The sequence below is a fragment of the Hyperoodon ampullatus genome, assembly GCF_949752795.1.
Source record: "Hyperoodon ampullatus genome assembly, chromosome: 18".
NCBI lineage: Eukaryota > Metazoa > Chordata > Mammalia > Artiodactyla > Ziphiidae > Hyperoodon > Hyperoodon ampullatus.
Window position 1 is genome coordinate 4508808 of NC_136931.1, and position 15295 is coordinate 4524102.

Here is a 15295-nt window from a genome sequence, read left to right on the forward strand (position 1 = left end):
TACATATATCCATTCTTTTTCAGATTCTGTTCCCATATAGGTTATTACAGAATATTGAGTAGAGCTCCCTGTGCTGTACGGTAAGTCCTTCTCCATTATCTGTTTTATATACAGTAGTGTATGTTAATCCCGAAGTCCTCATTTATCCCCCCACCCCCGCCTTCTCCTTTGGTAACCGTAAGTTTTCAAAGTCTGTGAGTCTGTTTCTCTTTTGTAAGTTAATTTGTATCATCTTTTTAGAGTCCACATATAAGTGATATCATATGTTTTTGTCTTTCTCTGTCTGGCTTACTTCACTTAGTACAATCATCTCTGGGTCCGTCCATGTTGCTGCAAATGCCATTATTTCATGCTTTTTATGGCTGAGTAATACTCCATTGTGTGTGTGTGCGTGTGTGTGTGTGTGTGCGTGTGTGTGTGTGTGTGCGTGTGTGTGTGTGCGTGCGTGTGTGTGTACATATAACATCTTCTTTATCCACTCCTCTGTCGATGGACATTTAGAAAACCCCACTAAATTTAAAAGCTTACTTGACAGCTGTTTCCAACAGAAGACACCTGACAAAATGCTACTGTGCTCAGCAAATCAGAGCTTAGCAAGTCATCCCTAATTATGACCAGACTACGTCTGAGAAACAAAAGGGAAGCACAACTGGCAAACGAATTTACAGTGTGAATCTGCTAAAAGAAGCCCACACTCACTAACTAGGATGATATACCCTTTCTTGTAGGGGTGGGGGGTAGGGGGAGGTAAGAAAAGAGAGTGAAAGATCAGAAAACGGACCAAGCATTCGTTCACTGGTTCGTTCGTTTACTTCTGAAGAGAACGAACATCACCACAGGGTGAAGCCAAGCTACAAAGTGAATCTCATTTTTCAAACAAATACATTCGTCTCCAAAAGGTATAAGTAAGATGGGAACAGTCAGTCCAAAACATGAATAGTAACAAATTTAAAAAAAAAATCCTAGGAAGCAAGAGCTAACGTCTGATGAGGAAAACGCACACCTGCCTGGCAATCTGCTGTGATTCATTTTAAAAAGAAAAAATAGCATTATGTGTAGAGCAGGCTGTTAACACACTGACTTGTTAGACTTTTTTTAAACTCTAAGATTTTTTTCCTAATGTTTTCGAAGCCCACTGACCCTCAGGAAATTGGTGTCATGGGTACTGTCCTCACCAGGGCCAGTCGACAAGGTATCTTTCCTTCTTGAGCCAGAGAAGTAATAGAAAAGTCTTTGGTCTCTCTTGATGGACTAAGCACTTCCAAAGAGAAGCTTCATGAACCATGAGTGAAGTGGCCACACTGGCAGGACGCCGACTCCTGCAAAGTTAGCTGAGAGCTGTGCAGCATTGAACTCATAGGTTTACTTGGTTAATCCAAAGCAACTGATTTTGACTGCAATCTTAGCTTTCTAACTAGTTGGCCCGGTCAAGTACAAGCACCCTATGAGAGCAATCACCAGAAATTTCCACTAAGGAAAAGACATAAAATGATGCATTTGTTGGTTACAAAGTTACTACTCGTAGGACCCACACATTAGACCATGACTACATGACTGACCACCTGAAAAATTAAAGAAACAGTTTCTCTGAGCCACCGGGCAGCTGAACATGGATGGCTGTACAAACAGGACAATGGAAGGACCGCCATTTTTCATTCTGAATGGAACCCATTTTTCATTCTTTCGTTCTGAAAGAGGCACGTGCACTTTCTTGGCTTGGGGCAAACAATACACCAACCAGATAAACCTGATTACATTCTTCGTGTAAGTGAACTTCCAAGTCTTGTTAGCAATATTTCACACAGTAAAGAAAAATCTCCATGTGATGTACTTCTGACGGTACCCTAGCATTCACAGTGGTTTAAAAGCCACTGAGAAAGACATGTCAAATGCTAATGAAGGAAAATCACTAAATTTGTATCCCCAGCACCAAGGTTAAGGGGCCAAGTTCTTAGTCTAAATGACCCTAAAGCCAACGAAATAGTCTTGGAATTATAAAAATACTAAAAATTGCAGCAGGAAACACTAAACATTTAGCTCAAAATGTCAAGAACAACATGGATAGGCCCACAATTCACCTGGGACCCTAGAAAGCACTGGATTTGCTAGAATGATCGGGTTTTCTATCCAAGGGCCAATCTGTCACTGCAGGGACCAAATGCAGATAATCGTGAACTCCAGGCTAGCATCTCCTTGCTACATATTCGGCCCCTTTATGAGCTTTGCTCTTTGTCTGCAGCTGGGCATGCTGATCCCACTTAAGCACAGGAAAATTGGGAAGCTGTTATCTGTCATAAATACAATTCGAGCTGTTAGGGGGTTGTGGGATTATGCATGCTCTTTCAGACAACACACTCATGTACAGGGTAATAGAGAAGCCATCTGAGGGCTACCAGACAGCTGAATCTAAAAGTCTGATGTGCCAGAGGGGACAGCAGCCTGAAGAGTGAATGCAGGACTTGCCTGGTGGCGTAGTGGTTAAGAATCCACCTGCCAATGCAGGGGACACGGGTTCGATCCCTGGCCTGGGAAGATCCCACACGCCTCGGAGCAACTAAGCCCGTGCGCCACAACTACTGAGCCGGTGCTCGAGAGCCCGCGAACCACAATGACTGAGCCCTGTGCCACAACTACTGAAGCCCGTGCGCCTAGAGCCTGTGCTCTGCAACAAGAGAAATCACCGCAATGAGAAGCCCGTGCACTGAAATGAAGAGTAACCCCGGCTCACCACAACTAGAGAAAGCCCACATACAGCAATGAAGACCCAACACAGCCAAAAATAAAATAAATTTTAAAACGTGAATGCAGTACCTCCACACGTTACAGGGTCACCCGAGACACTGGATGCCCCACTGCACTTAATTCATCTCTAACCACTTTTGAGAGAGACAAGACCTTCCAAAGGAAAGCCTTAGTATCTCAGTTTCCAACATATTTTGGGCTTGACAGAATATGTAACTTAGCAATTTAATGAGTATGTAGAAACCCTCGAATGACATTTGATGGGAAATTTCCTCATCTAAATCCACAAGATGTGTTCTAACACTTGGAAGCAGGCTGGTGTACCAACGACGACACTGTACGTCCGGGCTCTTGTTACAGATCCCTGAGAGAGGCCTTGTTCTGAACAGGGCGTTCACTGACTCACAGGGACACTTCAGCCAACATCGCTTACGGAGGCTACATACTCAGGACAGATAAGCCACTTGTACAGATCGGACCTGACCTGGCTCACGGATCACGACGCAGAACTCAACGCCGGGCTTCAGAACAGGCTCCTTATTCCACGTGTGGCTGGGTTACTGCTGGTGTGGGTTGCATCCCCCAAAGTTAATTTAGCTTTCGAAGTCCATGTTCCATAAGAATTGTACATGATTTTAATGAGAGACTAATTACGACTTGTAAGTAGCTAAGCACATCAGAGTAGGGTTACAGCAGGGCAGGCGGGCCAAGGGGGCAACGTTAGAACTGCACGTTTTTTAAAATTTTTATACAAATATATATTTATTGAAGTATAGTTGATTTACAATGTTGTGTTTCAGGTGTACAGCACAGTGATTCAGTTATATATGTGTATGTATTCTTTTTCGGATAATTTTCCCTTTAGGTTAGTACACAATATTGAGTATAGTTCCCTATGCTATACAGTACTGTAATTTTAAAAGTAAGCTCCGAACCTGCAGTGGCACATGGCTACAATTAGGAACAGTGGACAGTAAGAGGAAGAGCTTGGGGGAGAGGCTTGGACCACATAAACCCGCTACTCTGGGGACCCCAGCACACTACTGCGAGCAGCCTGCACAGGGCCTTCTGGAACCAGGGTGCCATGGACACAAGAGCTGCCGGGAGCGGCCTGACATGTACGATGGCTCTTCTCTCCATCTCTTCCATCTTGAAAGGCTTCCTTTCCACATCTGGAGGTGGCATCTGAGGCGCAGGTAGGATGCTCAGTAGCAGGCAATGACAAGGATGCTCAGCCATGACCCACATCCGTCCCCCCCTTGAACTGAGCAATGCAGGGGACAAAACAATGGAGAGAGAGCTTACCTCCTCTTTTCTGCTATTTGAAGATTTAAAAAAATTCATTTATCCAAATCACCAGAGTTAATTACTTTGGAAACAGCGAACAAGAATCATCTGAGGGCGTGGGTCAGCTTTCACAAACTTGTCAGGCTGCCCCAAGGGCTTATTTTAATTCCAGCAGCCCAGTCTTGCCCACTTGAACTCCGGTTACTGGAAAAGGCATTTGCCGTCAAAGAAACACCACACACGCAGCTTTAAACCAACTGTGTGATTTTTATTGATGGGCGACAACTTTATACTCCTAGCTAACACTAACTGTGTACAATTAGAGACGCGGCATCGTAGAAGAGCAGACAGCAGAATTAATTAGACAGCAGACGCAGGGAATTATCAATCTTCATTATGTTGCCCGTGTTTCATTACGTGTACACAGAAGCATGAACGCAATTTGAAACCTTTTAATGGCAATAAAGTTACAATCACCCATCCATGTGACTGACACCTTAACTCCAAGTATTTGATCTGCAATGTGTACGTAAGCAGCTTCTCATCGCACAATTATTAAAATGTGTTTTTCCTATTAGGAACCAGCAACTTATTTTTTGTGTTTGTTTATCTTTTGAAGTAAGAACTATTTCTTCTCTGATAACTGGCTCATTTTTATCATTTATCAAAAACTAAAGGGTGAGGGAAGAAAGTGTGATGGATTAAAAAATTTATTTTTGTAAGGAAAGATAAAATTCATTTTCACAAATTTACAAGTGTCGTTGCTGGTGCAGGATTTATTCTACTACGCAGTTAGACTGGGAATCAAATGCAAGTTCCCCTTCTTACTCAGGAATCGGCATTATTTCGGAAATGTGGTTTTTTGTGTATTTGCTTAAATCAGGCGACAATCCGTCTCAACCAGATGATTTTGATTTGGAAGTTAGAAGTCAACATAAACTATGTTGTGCACAAACCCCAGGCGTCTCCTTTCATTCTAGCCCATTTTTGCAACAGGAAGAAAGAGTTTCTCTCTAAAGAGCCACTAAAGAGAGGAGGGGAGTCGGTGAGAGCCGGTGCTCCACAAGCAGCGGCGGCACACACAGCGGCGGCTACAGCAGGTCCACGCGGCGGTAATACAGGAGGTAGGCCGTGCGCTCGGCAGCGGGCTTCACCACCTGGTACTGGTTAATCACCTTGACCGTCTGGTCGTCGATGCGCAGCCAGCCGTTGAGACCGATCTGGAAGACGTCCGTGGTGTAGTGGCCGCCCGTGGCGCTGCTGCCGTGGTGGTAGACCACTGCAAGAGAGGGCCCGGGCGCCCGTGAGAGCGGCTCCGCACAGCAGCGCCTAAGGTGCCCGCCTGCCCCCGCCACAGACCTGCCTGTCCCACGAAAGGCCTGGCACCAAGGCAGGTGGGACAGAGAAGTGGGATTATACAAAGCAATGCTGTTTCAACTCAAAACCGTTCAACAATTTACAATACAAAGTCATACATCTACATCTTAATAACATATTCAAAACGCTCAATACCTCACAAACTATAAAAGAAATGTCAACTAATGGGGTCGTCCCATCTGTCAGCCCTGTAGGCAGGCTCGTCAGCCGCCTTAAGACTTGATACAGGAGACAGTCCCCTGGGAAGCAGGACACAGAGACGCTCCCTGCAGAGCCATCAGCCAATGGCCCTCTGGGAACACACACCGAGGCCCAAACAACAGGCCCTGATCCAGCCAATTCCACTTCTAGACTGTTCTCAACAGAGTATCTGAATCTTGGACAAAGTGAAAACATGGAAAAGCCTATATTCACGCTACAAGGAATGCTGAGTGCATTACACTACAATAAGGTGAATTTTTTCGTAGGCCAGATTTAAAGTATTTGGTGGTGTAGGAATATGCTTACATTACATGAAAAAAACAAGAATCCGAGGTTTTCTGTGGACTGTCACCCGTGACAAGGACAGCACCGCCCCAGGAGGGTCACCAGCGCAGTTAGCTGGGCTGAGTGGGCAGTTGTGGAGTCACCCTGCAGACACTAGTCATTGTTCTTTTTTCCTTTTAAAAAAAATTTCTAATTTTTCTACAACCATGTTTTAACAGAAAAAAATACCTGCCATGTACTTGTTCATTAAAATTGTGTAATTCAAACAGGAAGCCTTAGTCAGAGGTCTAAAACAAATATAACTGTCGGAAGACGCTGAAAAGGTATTAAAGACAGTGGGAGGGCACATCCTCCCCCTTCTATGCAGAGAAGGGGCTGGGAGGTGGCCCAGCCACCAGCAGACCTGACCCTGTGTGAGGGAAACAGCCTCCAGTGACATTCCGGGGAGGGGGGCAGCAGTGTGGCCAGGGTGAGCTGCGCATTGCCGTGAGTGGCATGAGGACAGTCACTTGGAGAGAGGGGCACCATCTGGTACGAAAGTTCAGCAATAAATACCCTGAACGTCGGCGCGCTCTCCCACTTGTAGGGACATCCAAATCCACCCTGAGCCAGTGACCCGGGCTGGTCAGAGCCGGGCTCTGCACAGAGGCCATTCTGCTGGGGCTCAGAGGACACTGAGGCCCTGGCCTGCTGGTGACGAACGTGACTGGTCACTGAGGGACAGCGAGACTGTTGGGCCGTCAAGTGGGAAACCAGCAACGGAACCAGCACCAGCTCACGGCTGCATCGAGTCCTGCAGGTCACAGCGATGGAGAGGCTGCCGCAGGGCAAGGGAAGCCCCGACACCAGCATGTCCCTCTGACCCCAAATCCAGCTGTGGGGCGTCTGTCCGGATTTTCACCTCTAAGACCTACCAGACTTGGTTTTGGTTTTTTTTAAGTGACCAGGTCAGTAGGATTTAAAGGACCTGTGGGTTTAACTGATTTGCGTTTCCTCTACGACACTTCATTTTAAGTATTCAGAAGAGAAGCGCTCTACCCGTATTCAGGTTTCTCAAGCGGCAGACCTGTACCTAACATGGTGATGTGTCACAGATGCCCAGCAAGCCCATGTCACAGAAGCAGAGCTGAGAATGAGAGTTTTCCAAAAGCTCACGCAGTACACTAACTCGTTTTCTTTGTCCCACAGTCAAAACCATTTTTAAAAGTACCTCTTTACTCACAGTTTACAGAAAGCCGCAACCAATCCGGTGACCGTATTTCTGAGATTAGAAGGCTCAGATGAGGATTCAGGGGTACAGGCGAGAGCGACTCCAGAGGGAGCCCCGGGGTCCCCTGACCAGGAGACAAGACTTGCTAACCCTGCCCCTGATCATCACCTTGCCCTGACAGGGACCCAAGGGAGGCTGCAGGGAGACTCGGAGAAACACGTCATCACCCTGGGACCTCAGTGCCAAACCCCAGGGAGCCAGGCTGGACCCTGGGGGCCCTCTGGTCTCAGAGGAAGACCACAGAGAGGCCTCCGAGCTTCCAGCCCAAGGCAGGTCAGGGGGAGGGTGGCTACAAGCCGGGAGTGTGTTGCCCACCAGGTCCCAGCAGGCTGGGGTGAGGCCGTGATCAGCCACCTCCGGGGAGAAGAGCGAGTCGGAGGGAGCAGGTCCTGGTGGGAAGAAAGGGCCAACCGGGCCCAACACCTTCTAACCTGGCACCCGACCCACCCAACGACCAGGGCCCAATCCAACATCCCAAGAGCTCAGGGGTGGACCGAGGGCAGGAGTGTGAAGCTCTGCTCTGCCACTTAAGGGCACAGAGCGGCCAACGTTCCTCCACGAGTTTCAGTTTGTCCTTTTACAAAATGGGGATAGCACCACATACCTCTCAGGACACTGTAAGGACTAAATGAGATACTACATAAGAAGTATCCAGTGAAAAGGCTCAATGAACGTGTGAGGGCCAATAAACAGCAGTCATTACAGACAGGCTCACCAAAGGCAACACAAAAGGAGCAGTGGTAGAGCAGCTAGAAAATTCTAATAAAAACGGCCAGAAAAGCAAACACAACTGTTGCAACCAGCAACTCTTAAAAGACACATAAGGCCTCAAAGGCATAAAAGACTCCGGCTGTAAAAGAGAAAGAAGCATGGAAGGACAGGAGGCGCAGAAGATGGACAGGCTCCGCAGGGAGCTCTGTGGGGTGGGGGGGTGGGGGTAGGAGGTCGTGGGCCGCTGAGGAGCCTGCGCTCCCCTAGCCTGGCTGGGGCCACGCCTCAGCACCCACTCCTACAGGCACCACGACCGCAGCAGGGAGGGTTCCCAGCCTGGCAACCCCACACCTCTGGCTCCAAGACAGAGACAGTGGTGTTAAACGACGTCTCACGCTGGGCTGAGCTTTAGAGACAAGAGAATATTCTGTCAAATTCCAAACACACCAAATTTTAGGTAAAACGCACATTTTCAAATGATTTCCAGACTTATAAAGTCCACAGGGATACCAATAATCTATTCTCTACGTTAAGTGGCATTACAACAAAATTGTGCCAGGATTATAAACCTTTTCATTGTTGCTTTAACAGGAAAATGTCGTACAAATTTACTTACCTGCAAATAGCCTATAGGTTCTGTGGCATTTAAAATTCTTATTTTTAACCCCTGGAGAGAGCAGTTCTGAAAAACAAAATATCAAGAGCTTTAATCTATAAAAGCGCTGACACACAGAGCTCCCAGAAAGGGGCAGACAGCAGCCTCCATTCAAGTAACCCACCCAGTGGACCAGGGAGACCAAACAGAACTCCATCCCCTCATCTGCATAAAAACTGAGCAGCGAGGAAGACTAGCTGCAGGGTAGTAACGGATGTCACCAGAACCCACCCATCAGAGGACAGGGGCATATACTGAGCCTCTAGCTCATGCTAGAAACCCCTTACAAGCAGATGTTCTAAAAAATGGGAAAGAAAAAAACAAAAGCAAAGCAGCTCTGGAAAGCCTAAGGTTTAAAATGTTTTACACGTGAGTCAGACCACAAAACTCCAATAAACAGTAAGATGATTTTCGGCTGGCGTTTCTTCCCCTTTCTGGTCCTCAAACGGACCATGAACGGGCACAGGAGGCAAACCTATCAGCCGAAGGCGGCAACTCGTGAGAACAGGGCTGAGAGCCAGAGTCCGAATCTTAGGGGGAAGGAAATGCAACGTGCCTGGGGTGCAGGTGAAGCGATGGTGACCCCAGGCCCACTGCCCGGCAGGTCCCAGTGCCGGGCAGCGTGGGGAGGAAGGAGGGAGGAGGACGGGAGTTTGCGCCTCCAGGAGACCAGGGACGACGTCCCACGTCCTCTTTTCTGTTCTCCAGGCCCCCGGACACTTGGAGCATCACCTCGAGCTCGTTACACTCCTGATCGAACTTCACTGTTGCACAGAACATTTCTCACCAATTCTGAAGCTTTCCAGGAAAGTTTTCCTTCAAGCTCACTTCTAGCAAGACAACTAGGTGTTTTCACCACAATGTGCCCAAGCTGCCGAGCCCCGGAGACCTGGCGGAGACCCGGGGCTGGGGCTGCAGCTCTGAGGCCGGGGTCCCTGCCGCCGGAGGGCAGGGGAAGCATTCCCCACCTGCTAAAAAGCCCAGTTAGCCAGGCTGCTCCACTCAGCTGTTAGCACTCAGTATAAGGACAAGTATTTCCTACCAACAACCCGTAAACTTTTTATATTTAGTATTTTTCTCACCTAGTAATATTTTCATATGGTTTATTTTTGCCTTTATTTTTAAAAGGCCATTTTAGTGAGAAATTTTAACCTAAAGGTCTATTAACAGTCAAGAAATTTAAAACAAAAAAGTCATGAAAGAGAGCTTCTGAATCCTGCCATGACAGAAAATGCTGAAGCATCAAGAAGCCGGCTGATTTCCAGAGCACTGTCATCATAAGCGCTTTTGCCTTACAGAGTCGTTACCTTTACTAATTTCCAAGTCCACAGGATATTCAATATTTTTGATAAGCTTCTGACATCCACCTGTCTTCTCGTAAACAAACCGTTTCAGGTGCAGCACGAGGACAGGAGGGAGCTTTTCCAGAGTCACCCTTCGACTGATCTCAACCTGAGACACACAAAGCACACAGGAAACGCCATCTTACTCCGAGCGGCAGACGCCACCCCACCTCTCGCTCCAAGACTCAAATGTTCCGGGGCGGTGTTGCTCAAAGCTTCCTGAGTCACAGGGTCTTTGGAGAATCTAATGGGATCTTTTGAGAGGTACTGACCTTCGTCTTAGAAAAATGCATATATCTCTACAGACACAACTGCAGGGGGTCCTAAAGGTCCCTGAGCCAAGTTAAGAACGTTTGTCCCAGGGCATTAAATTGGCATAAAAATTTAGAAGCTAACTTAGTAATACCTTGAATTACATACGTATTAACTTATTTTTTTAATAACTCTCACAGTGCTGATAAAGCTGAAGCCAATGTGTTTCTTGAATTAGACGCTCTAAATAATTCTAAAGCTATTTAGTGTAACCATTGGTTTTATAACAGTTCCGCTTTTATCAATTCAAAATGCCCCTTATGAACTTTCACGGTCTACTGAACGCTGCTTTTTATTAAGATCCATCTTCACAACCAAACTTAACCCCTTTATGTACTGTTCTCTGTATCTGCAAACGTGTTGATGCTTCCAGTATTTAGATGGAGAATACTTTCGGTAGAAACACTTGTCCACGTAACAATCCGAAAGACAGCAGCATATAATAAACACCCAGAAAGCTTTCGGAGGATTACACGCGTATCTGGCTGAAGGTATCTGAAGCGAAACTAGCGGTCACCGCCAACTGGTTTATTAGGGTTGAAGACCCTTTCAGGCCTGTCTTCCCACCCAGACTGAGGTCCCAGGCATGGAAACGGCCCGATCACCTCGACATTCCCATTGAGTCTCTGCTGTCCAGTGTCTCACATCCAACAAGAATTGTGAATGAAGAAAAGCATGACTCCAGTTCCACAGTCAAAACCAGCGATGACGATGTAAGACTCCAGCTTCCTCACTTGTAAAATGATAGTCAGACTAAAGTACCTCTGGGATGGTTTCTCAGTGCTAGTGACGTGCGATTCTGTTCGTTAAGGAGCTAATCTCAAATCCTTAAGTGAGTGTTCCGGGTTTCCAGAGAAACTGAGCCACACTTTCTAACACCCAACAAATCCAGACCTTTTTTATTTAGCTAGTATTTTGTACAATCATATTTTCCCACGATCTTCCTGTGTTCCCAAAGAAAAACAACTTTTGACCTAAAAACCTAATAAAATTAAAGTAGGTACTTTGAAAAGTAAATTAAAAAATCACATTCCAGAAAATGTGTTACTTGCTCTTCACAGACACGCTGTACAAGCTCCCTCCTCAGACACCTGCTTCCATAGCCGTGGAGCGAGAACGGCCAGCAGCCTTCTCCGCCGTCTTCAAGGCGCCACCGAGACGCCACTTCTTCCGCGACTCCTTTCTCTAAACCTGCCATCTAGAATCCATCACCTTTTCCTCACCCTCCTCTGACCCCAGGCCAACAACCACAGCCACCGCTACCTCAGTCATCACGCCCCACCCACCTCTGCCCAAACAGCAGTTTAACTGCAGCAAGAGGAAAACAGACATATCCCCAGAGGGCTCTCCCGGGAGCGCAGGGAAAGGCTGCCCCCCCCCCCCCCGGCAGGATCGGCTGCTCCAGTGGGGAGGGGCCAGGATGGCGAGTCCACCTCTGGAGTCACGGCTGCCCCAGACAAGCAGGTGGACAGTCCCACAGCCAGTACATGACCCAGCCTCCCAAGAACAAGTATGCACTCTCTCTCTCCCATTAAGTTCCACCGTTTCTCTAAGGAAAAACTACCACTTTTACTTTTTGAACAAAATTATCCACGAGAAGCAATTAGAAAACACGGGGGAGGGGCTTCCCTGGTGGCATAGTGGTTGAGGGTCCGCCTGCCGATGCAGGGGACACGTGTTCGTGCCCCGGTCCGGGAAGATCCCACATGCCGCGGAGCGGCTGGGCCCGTGAGCCATGGCCGCTGAGCCTGCGCTTCCGGAGCCTGTGCTCTGCAATGGGAGAGGCCACAACAGTGAGAGGCCCGCGTACCGCAAAAAAAAAAAAAAAAAAAAAAAAAGAAAACACGGGGGAGAACTAGGCCTAACTTCTGCAGATGCCCCGAGAGGTTGGCTTGACCAACACACAGCAGACGGACGGAAGCTCTCCACACCCCGCCTTTGCTCCTCTTCACGTGGATGGAGCCCGAGCTGCGAGGCAAGGGCAGGGCCCTTGGCCCCATGAGGTGCTGGCAGGTTTCCTACGCTGGGCCCTGCTGGCTCACCCTGTGGCCATCACACACGGCTACTGAAATCAGGCCTCACAGGAGTACTCTGAACTGTTCAAAAAGGCACCGCCCTAGCCAGTCTACATTCATCTCCCCAACACACCTCTATGAATGCACAGCCATGACCTAGGATACATAACGGAGAAGGCACGCTCTACTGTGGAGGAGAAGTCGGGCCTAACTGGCACATCTGGACGGCCAGCAGCTAACAAGCCCTCAGAGAGCAGAGAATTATTGCCTCTCTCGACGGAGCGGACACGCTTCCTCTTGACTCCTGAACACTGAAAGAATCAAGACTTTATCTTTTTTTCAGATTAAATCAAAGAGTAACAGGCACCAGAACAATTAATTTCTATTTTTCAACGTCCTTGAAGATCTACAATCAAATGCAAACCAGATTAGAACATCTTTTAGAACATCTTTTATATCCTAACTCTCTCATGAAATTGTGCTCTACGGTATCAGGAATGTGAATGAGCGATCGGCCTTTGTCAGAGGTGGTATTCACTCTACGGTGCCATGACTGGATGGCCAGCAAATGAAACGCAACTCAGAATAAATAACCCCAAAGATCGTGACCTGTGTTTCATGACTTAGACCCAAGGGAAGTTGGGAGGATCATCTGTGTCAACCACTTCATTCTCAGAATGTGGAAGCTTTCAGTCCAAAAAGCAAGTTAAGCAGCTGATTTCAGAGGCAGAGCTCAAACCCCCTTCTCCTCATTCCAGAGTCTGTGCTCCTTCGCCCACCCCAGAGGGCCCCGGGATCAAGGTCCAAGACCAAGTGTGAACGTACCTCTTGTTTGGTTTTGGTGGTGTAACCCTGGACAGACTCTCTTGCCACCAGGCTTTCCAACGCATCCTGGACGGTGCGTATCTTGTCCGACTGGATATCCAGCTGCAGCGTGAAGAACGGCTGCAGGGTGGCAGATTCTTTTGAACTCTGCTGGTAAACCACAGACCTGAAAGTGGAAGACACACCACATCTAAGAGCTCGCCTTGCCACTCTCCCTGAGGTTATCCAGCAGGACAAGAGGAACAGACACTGCAAGCGAGGTTATTCAGCATCACTGGCCAGAAGACCAGAGAGAACAGAAATGCTAAAAACACACTGAAGAATTTTAAAATAATTCCACTCAATACCACCTCGAAAGAATTTCTAGCAACTCAATCCACCAGCTGAAAATTTTCCCAGCTTAAGAGCTCTGGAAGAAGACCTATTTCACCTTCCAAACGCCTCCCCTCCACTTTATTTAATGCACAGACTAGCAAAGGTGACCATCTTCCCAGGGTCAAAATGCTGACACCTTTTATCCTCTCGGGCGTCACAGCCTGTCGTAATAAAAGAGAGGAAACCCCGAGGTAAACAGAATACTTTGGACAGCATTTCCCCCATGAGAACGACTTTACAATGGAAGGGGAGCAGGGTGTGTGTGGCAGGAAGGCGGCCACCGCCCTCAAGCAGGAGGCTGCCCGCTGAGCCTTGCTTCCTTAGCTGGGTTTTCATTTTTCTCTGTCCAAGTTTTCCCGAGTAGAAATGTGTGTCGGGCCCACATCTCACGTAGCCTCAGCAAGGAGATGTTCCAGGAGTTCGACGTGGGATTGTCTCTCTACAGTCCCAGTACCCCAGTTTATACACGAATAACAGGGGTGGACAGGTGGTCAGACTGCTGCGAGGGGCAGGCGAGCGGCTCTCGTGCCAGCTTTCCGCCTCACACACTGCCTTCCCGACACACAGCACAGGAAGCACCTCCAGGCTCCCTGTGAGGAGGACGCGTTGAGGGGGCGGCCGTTCCCTTGGTTCCAGAGAGGAAGAGTGGGAAAACAGTGGGAACAGCAGTCATGGGCCTGGACTTTACCAAAAGGGTAGACAAGGTGGAGGAAGGTGCTGGTCTTTCTGGGGTAACTGGAAAACCACCAAAAGAGCGTGAATTTTAGGAGAAAACCTTTCAGTTCGTCTGAATAAAGAATAATGCTTGGGAGTTCCCTGGTGGTCCAGTGATTAGGATTCCGTGCTTCCACTGCTAGGGGCCCGGGTTCGATCTCTGGTCGGGGAACTAAGATCCCACAGGCCACACACCATTAAGAATCATGCTTAATGGTGCCTACTACACACACAAAAGCAGCTCCTAAGTTATAAGGAGTAGTTCTGTACCTTTGCTTTATAGTTAAAAAAAAAAAAAAAAAATCAACACCCAATTTCAACGCAAAGAGCCCACAGAGGCTGAGGCTACAGGGCCATGAAGAGTCATCTGGGGCAAGCTAGGAGTTTCTCCAAAGTGGATCCTGGTTTTTCCCACTGCTTATTCTCAAGCACATTTGGGATCTTTGTGGCCTTGCAGTCCGGTTGCTGTGCCTCCCCACAAACACGGAGCCCTCGACACAGCCACTGGGCCGCGCCCTCACTCCTCCCCGACCCTCAGTGAGCACCCCGAGGGGGACAACGTCAGGCTGCTCGGCTGACAGAGAGTTAAGGGCGCAGACAGCCTCCTCTCACTGCTGGTCACCAAAGTGGAGCCCCGCTTCCCTCTCCCAAAAGGGCCCTTCCCGAGGATCTGCATCTGGTGAAAACAAGCTGCAGCCACAGTGGTGGGGCTGGGTGTCGGGAGGCTGACACGAGACTCCAAAACAGAAAGGGGCCTACAAAGTCTAGCTCACAGGGAGGGCACAGAAATGACGTGTTCAGTGTCGTGTGACCAGCTTGGGAGGGGGTCGGGCACATTTCTGAGGATTTCATTAGCCTGTTGCAAGGTGCTCAACCTAAACTGTTTTAGAGCAGAGAGACTAAACTGACTTGCAATGCCTTGCAAAGGGTGTTACTTCTTGCTCTGGGACGACGAAAGGCTAAGAAGCTCACTAAGAAAACCACAAACACACTCCTGTAGGTGAAGCTGTAAGGTCTTCAGAAGGAAATCATGCCATAATGCGGTCCTTCAGACTCTGGATGAGTAAGGAGGTCCTCAGAGTCAGTGCAAGTTCTACTGAATTCCACATAATGGTGGTACTGAACGGCTCTAACGTAAATAAGTAAAAACCTTCTAGGACTTCCCTGGTGGCGCAGCGGTTGA

The 15295-nt window shown here is 48.2% G+C and overlaps 1 protein-coding gene across 1 annotated transcript in view; it reads right to left on the reverse strand.

The window, feature by feature from the left end:
- Positions 1-4276: 4276 nt before the first annotated feature.
- The window catches only part of USP10 (ubiquitin specific peptidase 10), a gene marked incomplete at its 5' end in the record, with an annotated part of 72344 nt that continues 61325 nt past the window's right edge, over positions 4277-15295 (reverse strand). The window contains 4 exons of the mRNA XM_079723405.1: positions 4277-5308; positions 8490-8555; positions 9836-9980; positions 13024-13189. Coding sequence (XP_079579531.1) covers positions 5121-5308; positions 8490-8555; positions 9836-9980; positions 13024-13189 — 565 coding nt within the window. The 3' untranslated portion in view covers positions 4277-5120. The remainder of the gene's footprint in view (positions 5309-8489; positions 8556-9835; positions 9981-13023; positions 13190-15295) is intronic.